Source organism: Takifugu flavidus, chromosome 19 (genome assembly GCF_003711565.1).
Source record: "Takifugu flavidus isolate HTHZ2018 chromosome 19, ASM371156v2, whole genome shotgun sequence".
Taxonomy (NCBI): Eukaryota; Metazoa; Chordata; class Actinopteri; order Tetraodontiformes; family Tetraodontidae; genus Takifugu; species Takifugu flavidus.
In genome coordinates this window covers 4,208,339-4,232,917 of record NC_079538.1, presented here as the reverse complement: position 1 = coordinate 4,232,917, position 24,579 = coordinate 4,208,339, and the positions used below count along the sequence as shown (strand labels likewise).

The 24,579-nt window shown below is 47.5% G+C and overlaps 1 protein-coding gene across 2 annotated transcripts; it reads left to right on the top strand.

Annotated features, from left to right (window-relative positions):
• Positions 1-12,201: 12,201 nt before the first annotated feature.
• On the top strand, positions 12,202-23,141 carry tfap2d (transcription factor AP-2 delta (activating enhancer binding protein 2 delta)). Of its 2 annotated transcripts, XM_057017482.1 has the most exons (8): positions 12,202-13,012; positions 13,642-14,160; positions 16,382-16,442; positions 19,550-19,715; positions 20,276-20,394; positions 20,477-20,618; positions 20,982-21,095; positions 22,105-23,141. In XM_057017482.1, the coding sequence occupies exons 1-8, from the start codon at positions 12,974-12,976 to the stop codon at positions 22,319-22,321; spliced, it is 1,377 nt and encodes a 458-aa protein (XP_056873462.1). In that variant the 5' UTR covers positions 12,202-12,973; the 3' UTR covers positions 22,322-23,141. The 2 variants fall into 2 exon arrangements, with proteins under 2 accessions (XP_056873462.1, XP_056873461.1); XM_057017481.1 differs by lacking the exon at positions 12,202-13,012 and having other exon boundaries at positions 13,298-14,160.
• The last annotated feature ends 1,438 nt before the right edge of the window (positions 23,142-24,579 follow it).

Sequence of the window (24,579 nt, the reverse complement as noted above, 5' to 3'; positions counted from 1 at the left end):
CTGCCTGGATGAGGTGCTGGACACGACAGGCTGCTTTGACTCCAGCAGTTTTCTGGGGAACAGCAGCTTTTTCTCCCTCATTTCTTCTCTCATAAATAAAAGGAAAGACGAGCTTGAAATTCCTCATCGGAGCCGTTTTGGCTGTGATGCTGAGCACTGGGCGTTATTGGCAAATATTAAAGGATGGAAATGACGACTCTGATCTATTTTTACCAATAATGGACACAATTCCTGTAATTGGATTGATGTTTTTTTTATTTGTAATTTACACACTGAAAACTATATTTTCTCCCTCGTTGTTGAATATTAGGACTCAACTAGGATTTTGCTGCCTCCCACAATTTAAATTATAAAATAAGAGCGAATTTGATGAATTGTTGTCGTGAAGTTTGAGGGAACTCAATGACGAGAGTATGAAAGGTTACAGTAAAACACAATCTGGCATAAATATCTGCTGCACAGATTATCTGAGGAGCGACGGAACATTTCCTCTGTTTTAGAACGAGGTAAAAACCTCCAGATCGCCATAAAATTGGTTTTGTTGCAGGAAACGCGAGTGTGTGTTGGGTCACGTTCCTCCTGCTGAATGAAAATGGGACAGATTCCATACGATGCCATAAAAATAGCATGAAACGCTGGGATGAAAAGCATATTGCTGGTCACAATTGCCCTGCAACATTGCCTCAGAATGTTGCCTGTGGCCACCATTCATCTTTTAGCTGAGGCTCTCTTCTCAGGCGACCTATTTTTAGCCCCTGTGGGACTCCTCTGATTAGACTAATCTCCAGAAATCCACCATTCTCTCCTCTGAAAGTTAGCAGCTGTGCCGATGTCACATGAAAAAGGCGGGTTCGGCAGGAAGTGTGTTGCTTTGTTGTGGTTTTACAGCAGAAATCAACTTCATCCGAGTTCAGATTGTAAGGAAAAGGAGAGATTCAGATTCCCTTTTATTCTAATATATCACACGTAACGTTTAAACAGTCGCCAAATTTTACCCACACGACCTTCTCACTCACTCACTCACTCACTCACTCACTCACTCACTCACTCACTCACTCACTCACTCACTCACTCACTCACTCACTCACTCACTCACACACACACACACACACGCAGTGGTGTTTGAAGACTTTGGTGTGTTATCATCCACTTTATTGTATGTAATCTGAAGGGGGTGGGGGCCAATCTTCTACTTTATTAGGGCTGACGTTCAACTACCCCCATGTTTACATCAGAGCCAGTGTGGTTGCCATGGAGACGGAGTGCCCCTCTTAACTGGTGCACTCAGGAATAATGCATTGTTGAACAGTGCCTGAGGCTACACACACACACACCCATACACACACTAATCCTTAACATCTGCTGTACCGTATGTGTGTATGCGCATGTGAGCTGGTGCGTGTGTGTTTGTGCAAAAAGTGCACATCAGTGCATCACTCTGCAAATGTATTGATAATCAGAGTCAAGGTGGACTCCATTAGCTTCATTGGTATTTGCCTACAGCAGTATGTACATTGTACTCTGTGTGTGTGTGTGTGTGTGTGTGTGTGTGTGTGTGTGTGTGTGTGTGTCGTGAAGAGCGTGCTCGAGGACTGACATTTGAGCCTTTTCCGCACTACTGCTGCTCCCTCTAGTGGCCGCTGACCGCCACTACTCATTTCCGCTCACTCACGCAGATAAAACAGCAGCAGAAGCTGTGTTAAAAGAAAAAAAAGTGACCTTTTGTACACGTTTTTATATTCTGAACAGACACCTTACTTTAATAAGCTGCAATTTAACCAGACAAACACAAAACAGGTTCCCGGGTGAGGGTTTAGATGCAGTGTGGAGAAGAGCTCCGGATGGTCTTGGGCAGATCCTGTTGGGGATCAGCTACGTGACCTGAGGCGGTATACCTGCGATAATTACCCTGCTCTGGAAATACGTTTATAAGGGCCTCGCATCCCGGCTCCATAGAGCACCCATAAAGTGAGCAGGCCCATGGACCATCGAGTACGTTTCAACTTGCTTCTGAAGACAGAAAGTTCCTGGAGTTGCTGCAGAAATGAGACAAACGGCAGCACAGTAAAGAGCTGGATGGCGGCGTTTTGGAGGTGCAATTGGGGCGCGCTGAGCTGAGGAAGTCTGCGGTGTTTTGTGTGGAAATTAGACACCAAAGTCAACGTTGGTTGATGGAATGAAAGAAAAGCAGAGGAAGATTCCTGCACAACAAAAACTCTTCAACAAAGCTAATTGGCTGCTTGAAATTTGCCAGAAATCCCATCTTTTATGCACGCACGCCGCATTTAGGTGAAGCATCCCTGTTTGCATCCTCCCAGAATCAACCACCTTCTTTTGTGCGTTGCCCACATTAGGTGTCTCCTTTCATGGCAATGAACCTTGTTTAAATTTGAATGTGAATTTAAATTTTAGAGGATAAATGAGGGAGGAGGATGAGGGGTTGGGGAAAAGAAAGTGGGAAGAGCGCGAGAGGGAGAGAGAAAGAAGGGTTGTCAGTTGCCTGTCTGTGTTTAATGGAGGTCCCTGGTGTCGCCCTCGGGCTCCTTCACTTCACAATTAATGGAGGATCTCTCTGGGGAAAGCCCTGCTTCTCAATAACACCTACACACACTCACACACACTCACACACTCTCACACACTCTCACACACCCGGCAACAAATCTGCAGGTTGAAGCTGAACTCTGCCTCTTTGTGCCGGAGTCCTGAGTGACGCCGGGCTGCTGGTTTCGCCTGTCGGGATGCTGATCCGGGTCCGTTCGTACCAGCGCCGCGCTGGGATGGAGCGACGGAGGATGGAGGTACCGAGATGAGAGGAGGTGAAGGAGGAAGGAGTGAGGCGCCGAGTCTTCAGAACTCACAGCTGATTAGATCTGGGCTCTGATCTGTCCGCTTTGTTTTTTCCTTTCCTCCCAGATCTGGAGCGCAGCAGCTCCCGGGGTGGCTCCACGTGTGCGGAAACATGTTTGAACCATGAAAACTCCAGCAAGCTTCTCATACCACAGCGGAAGAAGCATCACAGACACTGGAGGAGCGCGTAGATCCGCTCACACACACAATTATAACGTTAATCAATGATACCAGCAAATCAGGTGGCGGAAAGCTTCACATTCAGGATTCTGATCCAGCCACCCAGCATCCTCCGGTAACCTTGGCTCCTTGATAATTCACATCCCCACTGGCACCGGGAGGGCTGGCAAACGGGACACGGAGAGGCCAGAAGTGGAACTGAACCCACAACCTTCTCACCGTGAGGCGGCTGGGCCAAAGACCGACCATGTATTTATTCATTTGAATCTGTAGAGTCCACAACAGCGGCGAGAACAGCACCATCAGACGCAGCTTAGAAGAAATAATAAAGACTCAGCGGCGTTTCTTTACCTTTAACGGCTTTTCCAGGAGACGCCAGGCAGGAGTTTCTCTGTCGACTCCTCTATGACATCAGAATCGTGTGTCGTGTGTGTTTTATAACTATACGTATCAGGCTAAAGTGGAGTCTCAACCAAAGGTTCAAATCATTGATGAACCATAGAAGTGAATTCATTATGGTGAACAGCTCATGAACGTCCGATAAAACATTTAGAAGGAGAGAATATACGTCAATAATCCGATGATGAGTTTACAGCTGTAAACAAACACGCTTAAATCCGCCGACACCAGACGGCGTCTTAGATCCGATCCCAGCGTTGATGAAGGTGATACGAATCAATTAAAATCACATCTCGGATGAGTTCTCTTTGATGTCCTGCGTTGCCACTTCCTGCCGTGCCTCCCACCCCTGGGTGTCGACTGCCGGCGGCCTCCTCTGATTGGTGGGGAGCTTTTGTTCACCTGGCCGCCGCCGCTTTTCCACCGCTTGCATATTCATCAGAAAAAGGCTCATTAATATTGATGGCGGTGGCTGCGGGCGCAGTGGGTGCCAGTGGCTGCAGGGCATTGTGGGAAATTAGCACCATCGCTAATTGTGATCTGCTGCCCCTCGAGTGTGCCAATCAAAATCAGGAAAGATAATTCTTGTGGGGACACCTGTAGCTCGGAATAGGTATGCATGGAGGGAGGTTTGAGGAGAGAGGAGGAGCAGACGTGTACGTGTCCGCGCTCATCCGGGGCCACGAGACCGCACCGTTGCTATGGTAACCCCTACCATCAGAGCACATAGGGCTAAGGCCTCAGGATCGCTGAGTGACAGGGTGAATAAAACATCTATCTATAGGACATTTTTCATGCTCCGACTGTTTCCTGGTGCTCAGCCGTGACACCTTCCTCCTCCTCCTCCTCTTCCTCACCATGGCCGCCTCTCTGTTGACCTTGAGGAAAGACAACGTTCCGGGGATTGACATGGGAATGCCGGTGACGTCGTCTGCATTTCACCAGAAAGTGACGGCCGAACCCGCAAATAATGGCCGACGTCATCGGATTTAAGGTTTCGCGCTCAGCTGAGGTCAAATCCAAGAACGAAGGTTGATTCGTTAGCGAGGAACGAAAACACCCAACGTGATCGGTGTCGCGGGGGGGGGCCTAAGAAACCTAAAAATAGCATCCTGATCTCATGACATGTCGTCACGGTGAAGATCAGCTGCACCATCGGTGGGAGCTGACAGCTGCAACGCCAATAAATGTCAACACTCCTGCAACGTGCGTCTAAAACACACACCTGCACGAGGATCTGAGAAGTGTGTGTGTGTGTGTGTGTGTGGGGGGGGGGGTTCTCTTGTGATGAAGATAACCCTGTAATGTGCTGTAATTGGGCCTTTCCAGGAACATTTCTGTTATGTCGTATTACAACATGCAGATAAGTTCCGTTCTTCTCAGCCTTAAATCGGCCTGGATGAGTCGACCACAGAGGACGACTAAATTCCGTGGGATCCTCTTCAGGAGCGCAGGGAAGTACGTAAGACTTAGGTGTGAGTCGACATGCCAACGTGAGCAGCACCCCCGATTTACACGTGGTTACACAGCAGGAAATCAAAGGCTGTTGGTCTGCGGTCGCTCCACCGTTGGAGACGGCGTCTGAGGTTGCACCATGTGTGTCAGACTGACGCGCGTTGAAGCCGCGCAAAAGTTCCACGCCATCTTGCATTTGTACCACTTGATGTGATGCGTTTTGACACGTCGCTGCATGTGTATTCCGGGGGAAAAGGGGGGGAACGTTGGTCGTTATTTCACCACTTTCCCTTTTTTTGAGTGGAAGTTTCCAGAACTGCGTCTTGATGAATTGCGTGGCCTCGTGTTGGAAGTGCAAGATACAACTGCGTGTTGCAGGTGAGTGAAGTCATTAATATTTTCCCTGTATCAATGTCACTGAGGGAATGATGCGATGCGATGTGTGTGTGTGTCTGAGTGAGTGTGTGTGAGTGAGTGTGTGTGTGTGAGAGTGTGTGTGCTGCAGATTGACAGGTGGATGATCTCAGTGAGTAGCACACCCTGGGATCGACTGCATAATCAGGGAGACAAAGGAGCAGAGGAAGAGATGAAGAGAGAGAGGGAGAGAGAGGTAGAGAGAGAGGGAGAGAGAGGTAGAGAGAGAGGGAGAGAGAGGAGAGAGAGAGAGAGAGAGAGAGGGAGAGAGAGAGGGAGAGAGACACGGAGAGAGAGAAGCAGAGAAGTGCAGAATAGTAAAATTCCCAGAGGGTTGAAGGGTTGTGTGCTCTCGTCTCTGTTTATTTCCCTGCATTCGTTTGAAATATATCTCGTGTGTGTGTGTGTGTGTGTGTGTGTGTGTGTGTGTGTGTGTTTGGCAGGTGTTTGATGGTTTGCAGCAGTAAATGGGTTCATTGTGGGAACAGCAAAGGTTCCACATCAGGAGACTTTCCTGGTAATTATACAGAAGTCAAGTAACCACACACACACACACACACACACACACACACGCACTCACATCCATGTTGTGGTGTGTTGCCCGTGTGTTGTGGCGATGTGCCGGTGTGTAATGTGGGTGTTTGTCATGCCGTGCAGCAGCAGGCCTGTGATCTCAGGTGTGCGGGATGCTGACGTGCACGTTGCTGTTGCACGTAAACAGGATTTCTCTCTAAGACAAACGGCGTCTCAGCTTTACAGCGACTCCAGGCTCAGAAGCTGGAGGAGTCTGTTATAATTGACCACGTCGGCTTTCAACTCCGGCAGCGTCGCTCTCTGGCCGACACGTGCGGGACTCGGCGCGGCGGCCGCCGCTCCGTCAGGAAGTCCTTTCATGTTCGTAAAGGTCTAATCCCGTCCTAAATATTGACTTTGTACATCGTTACGCTTGAGTAAAATCAAACCGGCGCTACATCAGACGACCAGTTTTAAAGATCACCAACATTCTGTCTGGAACCCGCCAACGAGCATCCAGGTCTTCGCTGTTCTGATTAGCTTTGATGCTTTGATCAGCTCTCCCTCCTGGGTAGTTGGATCAGGACTGTTATTATTTACAGTGTAGTCGATAGCTGGAGGGAGGAGCAGTGAAACAGCCTGTTCGCCGTCATCTTGACCCTAAATGTTACTGAAATAACACGAGGACAGGCGATAACTCCATAGTCTGATGGTCGGGATAATCCGATCTGACTCCGACAATCAGAAAACCCCTTTTTCCACGTACGAACGTGTGTGGTGACGCGGGAGGTGAACGACACGGACGTTTGTGGTCGTTTCTCCTCTGCATCACTTCCACTTTCTACGATCTTTTCGGTGCGTCAGACGTAAAAGAGCAAAATAAATCAGATTAAGGGGTTTGAGGACACTGGAGAACTCTCCGTGTGTTAATCCGATTTCTGTAATCAGATTACTGATATTATCCATAGAGGCCTCTGACCTGGTGCTGTTTACATGATTAATTTAATAATCTGATCAGTCCAGATATCAGATAATGATCAGATTAACATAACTGAAGAGGATTTTGAGGTACGTTGACCTGCACTTCTTTCAAATATAAAAAAACGCACACACACGGATAAATGGAGGCTGTTGCTAAAGTTTTTACAGTACGTGTGTATACAGAGTGGGATGTGAGGTCATGTGATCGCAGCCAGGAATAATAATAAATTAACGTTATGTGTAAACCAGCACCGGCGAAGAGAGCAGACGGGGATCGTGTCGAGCGAGCTAATGCTAACGCTAACAGCTTTTACACTGTGTAAATATGGATTCTGTGGGTCGCTCCCACGGTAATGATGGGAAGATTAAACTTTTAACCTAATTTAAAGAACGAGGTGACAAACATCCCGTTAATTGTTATGAACAGTGTTTATTTTAGGTTTATTCCATCTGAACATGAAATTAAATACAGCAGTAAATAGAAATGGAACCGTTGTTTCTGCTTCTGGGCCGTTTTAAATGCGAGTGAATGTCAGTGCGACAGTTTAATCCCTTCACCAGGTTTCATCCTCCAGGTGAGCAGGAAGTCTCCTGGAATCAGCTGGAAATAGGAAACACACACACTCACTCACACACACTCACACACACACACACACACACACACACAAACAACGTGCATTCAAGCAGCTCTGCTTTAAAAGATTACAGAGATTACGCAGGAATTACACGATCAAAGTCATTGAAGCTGTGTCGCCCTGCTTCACAATGTTTGCGTGCGTGTGAGCGTGTACGCGCGCGCGTGCTTTCTCTGGCCTTTTCTGAGAGGCCTACAGGTTAATCTCCCCCAGGCGGCATCGCCGAAGGGGCGCACTCTGCTGGCCGGGACGAGAACAGCAACGAAACGGGAAAAACTCACTAAAACAACAAATTTAGAAAAGAACTTAAATTTTACTATATAAAATATATATTTGTCTTGGAGGGTTAGACTTATATAAAATATATTTTATGTGTGTGTGTGTGTGTGTATCCATGTTTATGGATACAGCAGAGAGCTTAATGAGTGCTTGACACCCCCGTTAGGTCATTTAAAAATCTCCTATTTAGAGAAAAACATCGAGCAGATCAGGAAATCGCTGGATTTAACACTTTTCTTTGATATCTGTCTGGACAAGATAGTTTGAAGTAACTAAATGGTCAGTTTCTCTTCTTTAAATGAAAACACCAGATCAGAGGGAGCCTGTTAGATGAGCTTCTACAGCCGTGGCTCAAAGGATCACAACAGAGACAGCGTGATCGGAGGATCCCTTAGTGGTCAGAGAAACAGAGAAAAACTCAACGATTTAACACAATAAAACTCCTGAAAAAATTATTCAATAGGCCAATGGAGGCGGGAACAGAGGAACATTTATTAGAGACAGTGTGAGACGATGCTGATAATGGAAGCACATTAGAAACAAGGTTAACCCGGTGAGTGGGTTAAACCAGCCAAGTAACCACCTGCGTGTGGCTCAGGAGCAAAGTTGACCTCGGTTAAAGATGGCGGCGTGCAGCAGAGCCTGGAGCCGTGTTACCAACACACACATGGAGGTCAGCAGCTCCTTCTCCAACATTACCTGGAGTTACCTGGAGTTACCTGGAGTTACCTGGAGTTCCCTGGAGTTACCTGGAGTTACCTGGAACACAGGGGGAGATAACAAAGAGGAAGGAGGACATCTAGAAACCTGCAAGAGTGCTTTTCTCTTTAACTCCATCTGTTCATTAATAACTCCCACACACACGCGCAACACGCACAAAAAAGACTTTTAGCTCTCGTGTGATCTTCGGGATCACTTCAGAAACTCCTGAAAAGAGAAGTTAACGACCATCGATCGACGCGCGCGGGCACGCACATACACGCACGCACGGCTTCACAGATCCAACAGCTGCTCAAGTTTAAGTTGGACTGATCAATTTTATAGCATCGGTTATAGTGAGCGATGCTGTAATCTGCTGTTTAAAATACTGTTCATCGCGTTCATCGATCGCTTGAGTGGAGAGAAAATTAACTGCCAACGCGGTTCCTGCCCTTTGTGTCCACGTTACCCGAAATAATAATAATCATAATAATAATAATAATAATAATAATAATAATATAATAATAATAATAATATAATAATAATAGTAATAATAGTAATGATAATAATAATCGCGCCCTCACATGAAGCGTTTTGCGGTTACGGATTATGTGCGTCCAACGTGCTGTTGCGGGACCGTCCGTTGGCGGCAGATTGGCCTTTTCTTCGTGTTTACGCAGCAGCTGACACGTGTCTGCCCCGAACGAGACTCCCGCGCTGCCTCCGCTTCTAATTACGCCAACAAAGAGCAACAATTAAACGCACTAATTGACGGGATGAAACAGGCGATGATACCGTAGTTTAGCTTTTCCGAGCTAACCTGGAACCTTTCAGCTGTTTCGAAGACTTTGGCGAACTTCCTGAGTGTGTGTGTGTGTGTGTGTGTGTGTGTGTGTGTGTGTGTGTGTGTGTGTGTGTGTGTGTGTGTGTGTGTGGCTGGGGGCGGGGGTTCACCCCGGGGCGATAATAATTAATAATGTATGCGCTTGACAGAAGTAGGTGTGTTTTGATATTAGATGTAATCCTTAAAAAATGAAAATAAAGACGAGCGCGTCAGTGGTCCAGACTGTGGATTGTTGTCATTCCCAGTCTGGACTTTTCCTGACTGTCCATGTAACGGCCCCTGTCTCCTGCTCACCTCACGTTCTGCATGGGCAGAAATTAATTTGCAGCAAATCTTGCTGGCTTAAACAACGCCCCCCCCCCAACTCCCTTCTCTGTCCCTCCCTCCCTAACTCCCCCCCCCCCTCCCTCCCTAACTCCCCCCTCCCCCTCCGCAAACCGACAAGTAAATCCCCACAATTAGCAGATCCATATTAGCATATTAACCTGTGCTTCCTTCCGAGACGCATGGTGTATGTAGGTCAGACGTGTTTTTTTTAATTGCTTTTGCTGCTGATGGAGGACAAACACGTCCTGGGCCGTTTGTTCCACGCGGAGTGTGTTTGCCTTCATTATGGGATGCTTTGGCTGCGAAAGGTGCAGAAACGCGCTGCAGGGCCGAGTTAACGGACGCTCATGTCTGACCCGGACCTGATTAAAAAACCACAACAGATTCATAAACAAGGCCAACACATGCGCACATGTACGCGCCACTCTGAGGTCTTTACGTGCGCCAACCTCGGATTTAAGAAAATAAAAAAAGCACCAAAACATCCCCTCGCATAATATATCCAAGATTAAGAATGTTTTTAGCGTTTCTTGGTGAATCAGAACCCAAACACACATTTAATGCTCCTTATTTTCTGAACAGTAAAGAAGCCGTAAAAGCCAATAATGAGACTCCAGGTGGCACGAGGCTAAATGACTGAAATATGCCGACATATTTATCCATAATGAAGAAGTTGTGGCTTGATAAACCAATCTGGATCAAGGGAACCGAAAAAAGAGCCACATTCGCCCTTTAATCCAAAGTCTTACTAGAAATGCCACATATTTGTTTGAAGGTTGACGTGTCCCACATCTCGTCACTCCTCGTTATTACTGAGGAAGAGTGGCTCATGCGGAACCCTCATAGGGGGTGATTTGGTTTGGTTTTGCCTTTGGGAAGAATTGCGCTGGTTCTGGGCCTTTCTCTGCCTCGTCAGGTGGCAGATGGACCGGCTCCTGTCCGGAGATCAGCGCGCATCTGGTGCGGCGCGCCCGGCCCCCGGCCCCCGGCCCCCGGTACAGGGGAGCTACACGTCGGCGTTAGACCCTCGGACCGTGCAACTGGTGCCCCGGGCAGGCGTCGGTGGCGGCTCGCTCCTCCACCAACAACTGCCTGGCGAACGTAATCTGCATGTGACTCACGGTGATCCCTGAGAAGATCCACTTCCGGGCGGGGATATGTGGAGGTGCCTCACTTCTCGTTGTAGGAAAAGTAGATTCGAAAATTAAATTCAGCCGACAGTTTTGCAGATGTAATGACGGCCAAGTCTGGATCGTGTTCTGGAACCCAGTCCAGCTAGATCCGGGTCACGTGATCCCAACTGGATCCCGAAGAGACCGAGCCTGATTTCCCGCTGAGTTTTAGTCCTGCGCCGGAATATCTCGGATTCTGCACCTTTTAAACACATATTTTTGGGTGAGTAAAGGTGATTTGAACATCTGACGCCAGAACGTTCCCCTCCTTCTACACCTGGCGCGTTCGTGCACGCGGCCTTCACCGTATCTCCTCGTGCTGAGGTTGCGCGTGAAACCTCAATCAATATCTGGGGGGGACCAATCAAAACAAATAATAACGGTAAAGATTCATTGAAAACAGCAAAGGCGTTGGTGACTTTTGAAACGGTCGCTGAGGCGTTTCCGCCCGTTGGCCTGACGAGGACGCGCCTCGCGCGGAGTGCTGGCCCGACTGGTGTCTGATTACATTATAATAAGTCAGCGCTGTCTGCGAGTTTTAAATAATGTTCGTACACAACAGATTAGGACGGGGAGACGCATAACAGATGGGAGGGGAAATAGTTGCTTAATTAAAGCGCGGAGTCAATCCGGCGTCCCGCGTCAGCACGTCACAGTCTGCACTTTAATAACATCAGAGTCGCTTTGGTTACAGTTACAGCTGAGTAGAACCAACACATCCAAAACAAGACTGATTAGGGCTGCTGGCTTCGAGCCGCGGCTCCCTCTCTCTCCTCCCCTCCTCTATGACCACCAGCCTCTTAATTGGATTCTGCCTCCATATTTTGTATTCCTGTTGCTTCCTGGGTGACCTACGGCCAAGGCAGCCATAGGTCGGCGCGTACACGCATTCATTAGATGCTGAAGGTATGTCTCCGTGAAGGTCTTCCGCGCTGCTTTGTTGCGTGTCAGAAGTTTCATGCATTAAAACACATCCCGGGGTCCAAATGAAGGAGGAGAAAACCTGTAGACAATCATCTCTGTCAAACACACCGCAACGGTTCTGATCATGGGACGAGCAGCCCGAGGGTGTGTGTCCAGGTGAGTTACAGCACCAGCAGAGAGGGTCAGCTGACCAGGCCGCCCGAGCTATCAGAGTAATGACCATAATAACCAGCGGATTATCAGCAATGACAACAATAAAAACAACACAAATGCTGCAATGCCAAAAGAAAGGAAAAGGTTTCCGCAAACACACCTGCAGCAGCCTAAAGCATGTCTGCACTGTAAAAAGATTAAAAATAAATAAAACAAAGCGCGAAATTCATAGATAATGTCCATCAAAATGCGTTTTTAACCAATAGCTTTAAGAATGTCCAAACGGAAGAATATCCGCAGACTGACCTGCACAAAAACACGCGATATTCCTTTTTTCTGTTAGATTAATTAGATTTAGATTCTCTCCTAAAATGCTGGTTACGTGCTGAATAAAGGAAAATGTGCGCTTGTTCCCTTCTGAGATCTGCCCCCCAAGCCTCAGGATTATTAATATTATATAAAAGGACCAAGTAAAAACGAAAATTACGAAAATCCACGTAAAAGATCCCAAACGTGCATCGAAAAATGTCTTTTTTCCGTCAGACATTCGCCGAATCTGAGTGGCGTCGCTCCGAATTCTTCGAAACAAACGAAATTAAAGCGAATTTAATATTTCAGAGCAAAACTTACATTTCCGTCGAAAAATCCGCGTCTAATTGTGCAAAAATAAACGGTGTGTGGGGACGAAACTGCGGGGAGAAAATAACGAGCAGACCGGGAAGAAGAGCCCGTGGAAACGGCTCAAAAAGGAAAATGTCCACAAAAAGCGGAGAAAATGTTGAAAGAAGCTCTCGGTTCCTTATTAAGGCGAAGATTCAATATTTATTCCGTGTCTCCTGGGATGCTCCGCTCCGTCTATTGTCCTCCCATTCCTCAGTGCTGATGCTTAATTTTCAAAACTTCTATATTACCAAGGGACCTACGACATCAGCCGAGAAATACCCTGCAAGTACAAAATCCGTGCGCCAGCCCCGTCCGTGCAGAGGGGAGACGCTCGCGTTCCGCCAGCTTTCTGCCCTAAACTCAGCGCGCGCACAGGGGGACTTTTCCACTTCTTTTCGCCCTTTTCGGGATTTTAACGCGATTTTACCACCATTCGACCGACACCGAAAGCGGAGGGGAAAAAACTGGGCTACGTTGGAGAAAGCACAATGTCAGCGACCTTCCCTGGACTTGTCCACGACGCAGAGGTAGGCGCATCTTTTAGTTCATGAAATTAACAAGGACTTTTTTTTTTTTTTAGAAAAAAATGCACGTTTGTTTTATGCAGTAAATTTCTGCGCTTTAATATAGATTAAAAAAATATATATATATATATATATATATACATCTTACAACCAGTGTGCATGAATGGAGAAACGACCCGAGTGAAAATGGCTCTTCCAACAATTGTATGAATGGGTTTATAGTGTGATTAGAACATTTCAGGGCGGAACGCGCCGATGTGGCTCCTGCTTCCCCCCGTTCCGAGTGAACCGGAGCAGGGACAGCAAAGCTACTGGAGGCTGGCTTTAATAATAAAGATAATAATAATGATCAATAGCAAGAATGATAGTGTGGAACAGCGAGTCGTGTACAGCAGCGTGACAGACGCGCCGGAGGAGGGGAAGGAGCCGGCTCCTGTTGCTGCTCGTTCCCCTCCCGGGCGCGTGGATGTGACATCTCCTTCAGGTGGTTTCAAGTGGGAAAAAACGCTTTGAGTGTGTGAGTCGGGTGTGTGTTTTTTAAGAGTGTGTTTGGGAGGCAGCGACAGCGGAGGCGCCGGCTGATGCTAAATGACACGGCTCATATATTTCCACGTCTCTTTATTATCTCGCAGATACGTCACGACGGATCAAACAGCTACCGGCTCATGCAGCTCGGGTGCCTGGAGTCCGTGGCCAATTCCTCGGTCGCCTACTCCTCCTCCTCCCCGCTCACCTACCCGGCGCCGGCGGGCACGGAGTTCGCCTCGCCCTATTTCTCGGCCAACCACCAGTACCCGCCCCTCCACCACCAGTCCTTCCACTACGAGTTCCAGCACTCTCACCCCGCCGTCGCCCCGGAGGCCTACGGGCTAAACTCGCTGCACTCGGGTCAGTACTACCAGCAGATCCACCATGGAGAACCGGCCGACTTCATCAACCTGCACAGCGCGCGCTCGGCGCTCAAGTCCTCGTGCCTGGACGAGCAGCAGCGGCGCGAGCTCGGCTGCCTCGACGCTTACCGGCGCCATGATCTCTCGCTGATGACGTCACACGGCTCCCAGGCCTACGGCGTCGGCATGCACCACCCGGACCAGAGGCTGCTACCCGGCGCCGGCCTGGGTCTGTCCGCGTCCGCCTCAGACGACCTGCAGGTACCCGCGGCTCTTCACGACTCAGTTAGCTCTGTTCAAGGCTGTCGGACCCATGTGAGACCCCTGCCCCAGTGGCCAACAATTGAACCCCCCCCCCCCCCCACACACACACACACACACACACACACACTCTCCCTTTATTGTACAGCAACGCCACAATTCCTAATTTTTTAAGAGCAGGGGATGCAGATGTCTGCCTCATCTGCCCGGACCAGGCTCAGCTCTCGGGTCCAGCCCGCTCTGTTCTGCTGAGGACTAAATGATACCGGGATCATGTTGTTGCCAACCCAAACGTGACCGTACATCAGGCTGAGTAAATGTCAGGTCCAGGCGGCGCAGCGCCCCTGGAAGACGGGCCTTTTTCTAAAGGTTAATTGACTGACAGTCTATACAATCCTATTGAGAAATCCGCCCTTTATTTCTCCTCAAGCACACGTGACCCATATTTTTACATAATTCTCCCGATGTAAAGAAATGGTCAAGATGAGAACGCGTGTGTATGCGTGTGAAAGAGGGCGCGCGTGTGAGCGTGTGCGCCGGGGCAGAGAAAAGCCGCTGGTTGCTCTATTCTCCGGTTAAGGGCGGATTAACGGATCGGGGTTCGGGACACAATGGGCGGCTCGAGCGCCATAAAGCACCGTAGTTTATCCAATTACAGACTTAACGTCAATCAACTTTGTTACTTTACGCAGCGACATCTGAGCTGCTTTAACCACGGCGACACTTAAACAGTGTTTAGGACGGAGGCGCATAATTTCACTTGGGTTAACTAGTTAAAATAAATAAAATAAAATAAAACAATAAAAACAATCAGCCGACTTTAAAAATAAAAATACTTTAAATCTAAAATACACACTTATGCCCCATCTAATTGTATTTTAAATAATTTGATGTTTTATTTTAAATGTTGCCCACTGCAATTGTATTATAATTATGAGGCCTCTAGTAGAAATAAAATTTAAGGATCGCACGTAAAATTTGACTGAACTATATTTATTTTCGTAAAATATTTTAAAACATATTATTATAAAACTTATGAGGGCATAATAATATGATCACACACACATTATGGCGTGGTCTTTATAATATTGGTTTAAAATTACCACGCGCATATTTTTAAATTCCATTTTTACGTCGTATTATTTTTGTCCATATGTTGGTGCGTTATTGTTTGGACAAATGGTATATTTTCTTGTTAATCTTTCGGGGGGTTTCCGAGCGCACAGGTTTAACCTTTTATTGAAATAAAGAAAGAAGCGGCTCGTGAACCTGAGCTTGCACGAGACGGATGTATGGGCGAACAGATGCGCGCGGTCTCGTGCATCTTTGAGCGCGCTAAAGAGATTTTCATGGTGAACAAAAGCAGCTGCCACACCTTTCTCCCGTCACTAAGCTAATTCATGCAAGACCTCTGCGTTTTGTATATTGATTTTATAATCACTTTAGCTTCGGAATAGAAGAAAAGAAACAGAGAGGAGCTGGTTAACAACAAGCTCCTCTTTTCAGGTTTATTTTAATCAGGGGCTTCCGCGTGGGCCTGGCCTCGAGGCTGGAGAAAGGAGGGGGATAACGTGTTTGCAGAATTTATATATATAAAAAAAAGACCGTGTTCTTCTCTCGTGATGACATTGTTGATAGCACGTGAGTGAAACGGATCAAGATGGCGGCGGTAACAGGTTTTTACACGCGCGGGCTCGCTCGTGGCTCCCAACAGGTTGGTGGCTGCAGAACATCTCTCATGTCAGTGTGGGTGAGTTGGGCTCGAGAGCCGTGAGAGCATCCGTTCACCATGGAGCCGCACCTTCCAACAACGCTCGCTGTAATTGGTCGGAGGTTGGGGCAGTTATCTGGGGCAGTTACGGCAAATACCCGTGTCGCCAATTACGAAACAAAACCATAAAAACGAACACTGGGCATGTTGACCCAGACAGCTCAAGGTCATGCAGATATTGATGAACTAAAAGTACCACCAAACGAAGTAATTCTGCTTCTTGAAGCCAATATTGGGACTTATTATATTTTCATGCTTCAACAAAAAAGGAGAGATAATTCACGCTGGATGAAACGCTTCCTTTAAAATAACTGCGCAGAACTGTCAACACAAAGGCTCTAACGTGCACAGTGGCGTCCGCGTGAACATCAAGCCGCCGCCCGTGGAGCCCGCGCGGCTCCGGCGGCGGCGGCTCGTTTCCAGCCTCCTAACGAGGGCTTGTCTCCGCAGGGCTCCGTGGAGGCGCAGTGCGGGCTGGTGCTGAACGGCCAGGGGGGCGTCATCCGCAGAGGTAAGGCCCGAACACACGCACGACAGCGAGCTGCAGGCGGACAAACAGGCGGAACGCGCCCGTGTTGTCTCCTGTCAGCGCGTTAAAGCGGGCACGGACACGCTGTCGCGCCCGTTTTAACGCGCCCCTTTTTCCCTGAAACGCACTGTCACTCACGCACCCGTCACGCCACGCGAATTCTTTCTTTTTGGTTTCTTCTGGAGGAAATTAAAATGTCACAAAGTCCGGATTGAAATGACACTGATGAAACCCACACATCCTGTCAGAGCTAAACGCTTCCTTCGGAGGCGACGTCATCTCCCTTTGTTTTCATTATAAACACAATTATGATGTAATATTCATATTAACAGGCCTCTCACATCCACCTTAATCTGATGTTTCCACTCAAAAAAAACACACAAATATTTATTTATTTCAATGGCCTATTTCTCGAACTCGCCTATAAAATCGAAATTATTAAATCAATTTGAATTATATTTTAGAAAACAGCGTCAATCTAATTAAGAGACGAACCAGTGTCGCTTTTATTCGTTGGGTGTTTATACGTGTGGTTATTTCCCCGTCTTGTGGGTCGTAATTTAAAGCCAACAGTGGAATAATTGTGTTTTCTGTGAAGGTTTACAGAGGCTGTAGTGTTAACCTCCATTTAGGAGGAGGACGTGCACGGTTCAGGGGTGCAGCAGCGGCCTCGGCCCCGCGTCATCACATGGCGGCCCGGCCCATGTCCCCCCGAGTCTGGCTTTAACGCGCTGCTGTGGCTCCATCAAAGTCTGGATTTCTGAGTGCGGGTCTGCAGTCTTTTTTTCTTCCACCCAGAGATGGAGGCTGGGTCTCGGGTTTAATTTTTCATCAGCTCTGCCTCGGTGTTGGGGCTTTTCTCTCGGATTGACGCGGGAATCCCTTCACCATCACTTTCGGTTAATGGTGCGCCGTATTTGGCCCTGAGCTCAGCCGCCGCAACCATCACAACCAATAATCTTTGCTTTACCTCCCGCTCCCGTATCGATAGCTTCTCTCGCCTCGGGCGGACGCTTTGATATGCTAATGCCGCGCGGGGCCCCGGATTCAGCCGAGATCATATTAATGTTGTTCTTTCTGACTGCGGCTTTGGCGCCATGAATATTCACACAACCTTTTTTCAAAAGAAAACCAGTCAAGAAACGCGGATCCTACTTAGGAGGAGTCGTCTGTGTTTTTAATCACCCTTCTTTAGCGCTGTAACCGCAGCATCACGCATCGCGGCGCGCCTCCGCCACGCGGTCTGGCGCGCACTCGCCTTTTCGCTGCGCGATATGTCGTTTATTTATTTTTCTTTATTTATTTTGTGGCGGCAGTAAACATTGTTGTGGGAAGAAGAGTGGAGTGACATTTGGCCCGTGTCTCTTTTTCCTTAATTTTCGTGGCAAACTCGTAAAAGGCGCTTGATTCCGCGTGTGATCCCGCCCGCCGCTCGCGCCGCTGCCCGAGGCTACTCTCCGTTGCTTAAATACCGTTATCGCCTCTGGGCCCGCGCGCTCCACTCACTGCACTACCGGCAATAGCTCTTTTCGATTGCCCTTGGCAACGTAAAATACAAACTACTTTGAATCAAAACATTTTTAGGGGAATTAATATGATGTGAACCCGCGGCTTTCAGAGGCGCGCGCCCCTGTCAAGGCGCGTGAGTCTGACAGACAGGTCTGCCTGGTTGGTGTCGCACGTCCACACACACACACACACACACTTTTAAAAACACTGTCCATCACTTCCCACCTGCATGACTGACAGCCTGGCTGGACTACAACTCCCACACAGCTGGACTACAACCTGACACCTTTGAAATGAAAGGTGGACGCTGCTGTCGTGGCCTCAAATCTGCAGAATTATGCAGAATAGTGCGATAATAAATGCGATCCTGAGATGAAGCCGAGCTGGTGGCCAGATTGTCCACTCTGCCCTGGGAAAGATTGGCCCACGCAGCAAATTTAGCTGCCTGCAGCATCGTTCTATCTGGCTAAAATGGCACCCCTCTTGTTCCATCAGCTTATTAACAAAGTGACACGCCCTGCTGTTAGATTTGATAATGAGGCAGATTAATAATAGAATATAGCCTTCAGTACATCAGACAGAAACCTTGCGTTTCAGCTGCTTGGGACGTTAGCGCCAGTGAAAGTTTAATAATAACGGGCCTAACTCCGAGCAGTCGATATATTCCAGGAGGAGCCACAAACACTGATTCAGATGCAATTAATAATGTGGGCGAGCCTTCATCTCCCAGCCGCCATCATTTATTCACATATTCAGGAGCCTGGAGTTCACAATGAGAGGTGATTGAAGGGAGGGTCGTCCTCCTGAGAGCCAAGATGTTTCCTCATAACACTATTGAGCTGCAGAAGAAACAGAAATGTGTGTATTCGATGTGCAAGATGATCTAAGCACAATGTAAACAACAGCCTTTTGAGATGAGCGACTTAAAGCAGCTGTTGTGTTATGAGCAAAACCCAACGTTTCCATTAGGGAAGATGGCTTTAACTGCATCGCTCTTTCAAAACCTCATGAGCTTTTTATGTTGCCATATATTTATTATCACCTTCAGACGTGCATCAGTTGTTTCTCCATCATGTTTCAAGGTTTTTCAAGGCCATCAAAATGATTTTGTTTTGCCTTTGCATCTGAGATAAAAACACCTATAAAACATCTGAATACATGTCCATGGGTATAAAAGGGCTCCTCGTGGTTAGCATGGTTAGCATGATTAGAGCATCACAGAGTCTGTGAGATGAAAGAACAGGCTGTAATCACAGGTGACCTCGTGTCCGTTACCTCAGAATTATTACAGGAGTTTGTTTCTGGCATTTTCAAATCCAAAATCTGTTGAGACAAACCTGCTGAAAACTGCGCTCTTTCTGGTTTATCCTTCAAAAAAATGGTTCTGAAAGACGACGACCACAATAACACAAAGCTAATCATGCTAATCATGCTAAAATGTTGATATGTTGAGAGTTCTTGGTGGAAATCTTGATGGACGACAGTGCGTCAGACATTTTGTTTCAATTAGCCCTCAGACAGCAGACGCATGACGGTGCTAACACACCTCTTTGTGTGTGTGTGTGTGTGTGTGCGTGCAGGGGGGACCTGCGTGGTCAATCCTACAGATCTGTTCTGCTCTGTCCCGGGACGACTGTCGCTACTCAGCTCCACGTCCAAGTACAAAGTGACCATTGCAGAGGTCAAAAGAAGACTGTCCCCACCAGAGTGCCTCAACGCCTCCCTACTGGGCGGAATACTGCGCAGGTGAGACACACCTGAGGTCCGTAGCTCCACTACACCTGCAAAGGCTATTGGCGAGATCAGGCCAGAACACGGCAAGATCAAAGAAACCGGAGAAATGCAGGAATTTACGCCACAGTATGATTAATGAGATGGGAGAACATGGCTGTTCCTCCAGGATGAAGCTTCTGTGTGCAGGGAAAACGAGGGGAAACGTGCTGTCACCTGCGTGTTGGTGATGTGTCGATGAGCTAAACTAGCTTAAACTTTTTTTGAAAAAGTCTTTTTTAAAGTTTTTCCTCATAAAAATTTAGAAACTGACATGGGAGCGTGGTTCCTAGAATAGAACGCGAAAGATATGAGGTATAAAGGCAGGAAACTCAAGGGGACGAGTACATTTAATATATACTGTAATGAATTGTTGTGTGTTAATCTTACACTCTTTGATTCGATGCTTTTGGTACAACAAAGCTCCTTCTTTCATGCTAATTAGCCAGACATAATTAAACACGCGGCTTTGTAGACTGAGAACGCGAGCAACGTGACGTCCCGATTAAGAGGAACCGTGTGACTTCTGTCCACAGAGCAAAGTCTAAGAACGGAGGACGGTGTCTCCGGGAGAAGTTGGACCGCCTGGGCCTCAACCTGCCCGCCGGGCGGCGGAAAGCCGCCAACGTCACTCTGCTCACCTCGCTGGTGGAAGGTCAGACACCTCTCAGACACCTTGTTTCTCACCTTCGGCCCGGGAGCGTTTCTCTCACGCGCCGTCTCCCGGCTCCTCTCAGGTGAGGCGCTCCACCTGGCGAGGGACTTCGGCTACACCTGTGAGACGGAGTTCCCCAGTAAGGCGGTGGGGGAACATTTGGCACGGCAACACAACGAACCCAAGGAAAACAGCGCGCGCAAGAAAATGGTTCTGGCAACCAAGTAAGAAGACGCACATCCAGTTCAGTGTCACACGAGTGAACCGGATTTTATCCCAAATGATCCGTGATTCCACTCTCAACCTCCATTTTGAGTCTTTGTTCGCTGGCGTTGTTTTAAGCCCTTTACGGTGGCCTTGAAGCTGCTCTGGGGGGACCGCTATAAATATACCACAAAAGATTTTCTATCCAGCCGGAAATGTAACTTTCCCTCCTGTCATCAATTTTCATATGAGCTGATTTGAAGAAAAGATGTTCCACAGTTTCCATGTGGGTTGATCTGAAAGGTGGAGAGAACCACAACAAAAGTTGTGACAGTTGTGTTGGTGACAGATGGTTAACCCCCCCCCCCCTCCCCCTCTGCCAGGCAAATCTGTAAGGAGTTCCAGGACTTACTGAGCCAAGACCGCTCTCCTCTGGGCTCGTCCAGACCGACCCCCATCCTGGACCTGGACATTCAGAGACACCTCACACACTTCAGGTATTACGCAACCGCCAGAGGGAGAAACATTTTTTACTGTACGTGTCAAAATATTTTATTAGACATGATCACTTACTGAAATATCTGCAAAAAACAAAAAATCTATTTTTCAATTTAAAAAAATCTAATTACATTTATTTATTTATTTTTTATTACTAATCTATATTAATAGTGGGTCACATTTTCCTGCTCTCTAGTCTTTCTTCTGTGTCGGTTTGGTGGCCGCTAGCTTATTTGTATGAAGTCAGTTAGTTTCATGACATTATAACAGAAAAAAATTGATATTTAATAACAGAAAAATCTGTTTTTTAATGACAGAAAGAATCTGATATTTAATAACAGAAAAAATCTTATTTTTAATAACAGAAAAAATCTGATTTTTAATGACAGAAAAAAATCCGATTTTTAATGACAGAAAAAAAATCTGATTTTTAATAATAGAAAAAATCTGATTTTTAATGACAGAAAAGATCTGATTTTTAATGATAGAAAAAATCTGATTTTTAAAAACAGAAAAAATCTGGATCCAAACTAGATTTGTCTTTGATGGAAATAGGCTGAATTTGCAGGACATCCTCAGTTTTAGTTACTATTCTATGCAGATGATACCTGCTATCCTGCAGTCTTGTGCTGTTGCTTCCATTGGCTGAAATGGTCTCAATGGAGTCAGTCTGGCATACAGGTGATACAGGTGATACAGGTGATACAGGTGATACACACTCCGTATGATTTCAGGGTAACAAACCTGCATCACTGAGCAAAAAGCAGCCAGTCGGCTGGAAGTAGAAACCCGCATTTATAACGTTTACAGGATTTAGTGAGACTAAAAGAACCTTTGAGGAGGATTAAACTTGGATTTAGTCTTTAAGTGCACAAATTACACAAAGAGATGTAAAAGAGCTTCAGCTGTGCGTATAATCAGCAACTCTACGCCTGATTCCTGCCGCCGCTCCTCACATGAACCAACGTTTTCTTCTCACAGCTGTTGTTTTGTTTTTATTCCCACCAGTCTGATCACACACGGGTTTGGGACGCCGGCGATCTGCGCAGCTCTCAGCACCTTCCAGACGGTCCTGAGCGAGATGCTCAACTACCTGGACAAGAACTCGAGCGGGAAAACAGGCGGCCCCACCGAACAGCAGATCAGCAACAGCTCGGAGAAGACGCAGCTCCGGAAAACATCCGAGCCCCAGAGCAAAGACGGGAAAACCGAAAAGACTGAGTAGCATCCCAGCAAGTGGTCACCGTGCCTTGGAGCGCTGCTGCATTTACGACTGTGTGTGTGTGTGTGTGTGTGTGTGTGTGTGTGTGTGTGTGTGTGCGTGTGCGGGTGAGATGATGTTTGTAATTCCCACGATTGTTCTTCTTTGGGACAATTCTTATTTATTGACATTTATTTATCTTTGTTGAAATGTAACATAAACCTGAACTGTCCCAAGCAAGACGATTACCCACCTGTGTGTGCACGTGCGTGCGTGGGCGTGATGAAAAAGAGGAGCCTTGCCACGGAGACGGCTGTGACTCATCCCAGACTTTTATTTGTTTATTTATTCACAAAGAAAACAGGAAGTAAACATGGACGCCGGGCCCCTGACGTAGCATCACACACCCCCTTTATATTTCTGAGCTTTGGGGCTAGTTGGCTTCTCGGCGATCTGGAATAAACCTCGTTTCTGAAAATTTTCAACAGATTAAATGAAGCTCTCGAGACTCAACCCTGCATACACTGCTTTTATTTTGAAGGCCACGTGTTTGGCACCATAGCAACGTGACGGCTGCCACAGCCTGGGATGTTTGTGAATGTGTGAAGAAGGGTCCAAATCAGCCATTTTGTAAAAGGTGACCACGCGGTCGCCGTGGTTACTCTTCCCCGTGCATGTCGATCTTTGTACACTCGCTCCGGATCTCAACTTCCGCCGACACAAACTCATGAACATTTGTAAAGATATATATAAATATTTAAATGACTCCTTCTCGTAGGCTTTCAACTATATATATGTTCAAATCCCGCTGGTGTTCAATAAAGACGGTTGCTACGTGTTACTACTATTTGCTCTGTTTTTAAGTTGCGGCACGCGCGCGCCGGCGCGTGTACAGGAAGAGGTAGGAGCGCGAGCAGAGCGCATAAAGACGCCGCCGGATCAAAGGCAGCGAGGGCGAATTATCCATACGAGTTCAGAGGGTTGGAATTATAAAAAGTCGGAGTTGCCTTTTTAATGTTGCGGGAGAAGAGAGGTTTTACCTGCAGGAGGGTTCAAACGCCTCCTTTGTGGGCGTTTTCTTTCACTTCCTGTGGCTTCTGTCAGGTTTCTCTGCTTATTTGTACCTGGGAACAAACGCCTATATGATGATAAAAGGGAGCCGGGAGCAGCTGCCTGCCGGTGTATCCATCCGCTCTCTGTAGGTTCTATTTGCTCTTTTAATATTTTACTCGTTTAAAAAGAGGTCACGCTCCCCGCGTGACACAAACACGCGGAGTCAGGCAGGATGCGTTTAGGGTGTCTCATTTGTCGTCGGGAATCTGAGCATCTCATCCTCAGGTGGGTAAATAACAGCGGGGGAGGCAGCGAGAGCAAGGTTCCAGTGTGTTCCCGGTTTGACAGATGGTGTTTTCTCCCAAACACTCGGTGATTTCAGAGTCCTGGGACGAAGCTCGCGCGCTGAGGATGCAACCGGAAGTGATCATTAATGATGAATCACAGTTTGAGCAACATTTCCAACAGTCTGGCTGCGCTTTAATTCAGTCGATCGGGCTTTTCGTACCTGCACATTCCACCCACGAGTCCCGCACAGTCTCACTCACATTCCTTTATTAATCCACTATTATACTAGCACGCGCCTCCACTCTTCGCCGGGTAGTTGACTGACGTGTTTCCACTCAGCAGAGCCGACAGCAGTAACCGGGGAAAATGGCCGTTTTATTCAGCTTTTAGCTCTAAAAAATCACCTAATTAGCTCACGTCCAATTAGTGCGTGAACCCACCGATTGGCTCTTTGGTGGTTGCTGGATGTCACTGGAGGACAGGAGATGAACACGAGCACGCACGCGCGTGCGTGCAGATATGTGCCCAAAGTATCTCAGTCGCACTTTTATCTGCTCTGACGTGAATGATAAACATGGAAACGCTGTAATATTCCTCAACATTCCGGGCCGGAGCAGCAGATGGATGCTGGAGTTCCTCCTCTGAACCGATGAACGACTGAGCTCCATTATTCACAGAGGAAGGTCCCAGCGTCGCCGTTCAGTGTACAATGGACATGGGATTCAGTCTCATCTGAGACCGACGTTTATCGAAATACGAACTGGGCTTTGTGGGACTTTAGAGCTGCTTGAGATCCACATTCAGGGAGACCAAAGTTGTAAATCCCAGTTCTTCAGAGGCTGGAACCTTCCTCTTCCTCGGTCTTCTGTCGTGATCCCGGTCGGGACTTGATCTTCTTCCCTCTTCAGTCACACTCTGAACCTTCCCTTTAAGGATCAAGA

Bases quoted from the DNA above. Each gene is read 5' to 3' on its own strand.
- tfap2d (XM_057017481.1), top strand. From the start codon at position 13,591: ATGCTAAATGACACGGCTCATATATTTCCACGTCTCTTTATTATCTCG. The intron at 14,161-16,381 runs GTACCCGCGGCT...TTGTCTCCGCAG, and splicing joins CCGCCTCAGACGACCTGCAG to GGCTCCGTGGAGGCGCAGTG. The intron at 21,096-22,104 runs GTATTACGCAAC...TATTCCCACCAG, and splicing joins AGACACCTCACACACTTCAG to TCTGATCACACACGGGTTTG.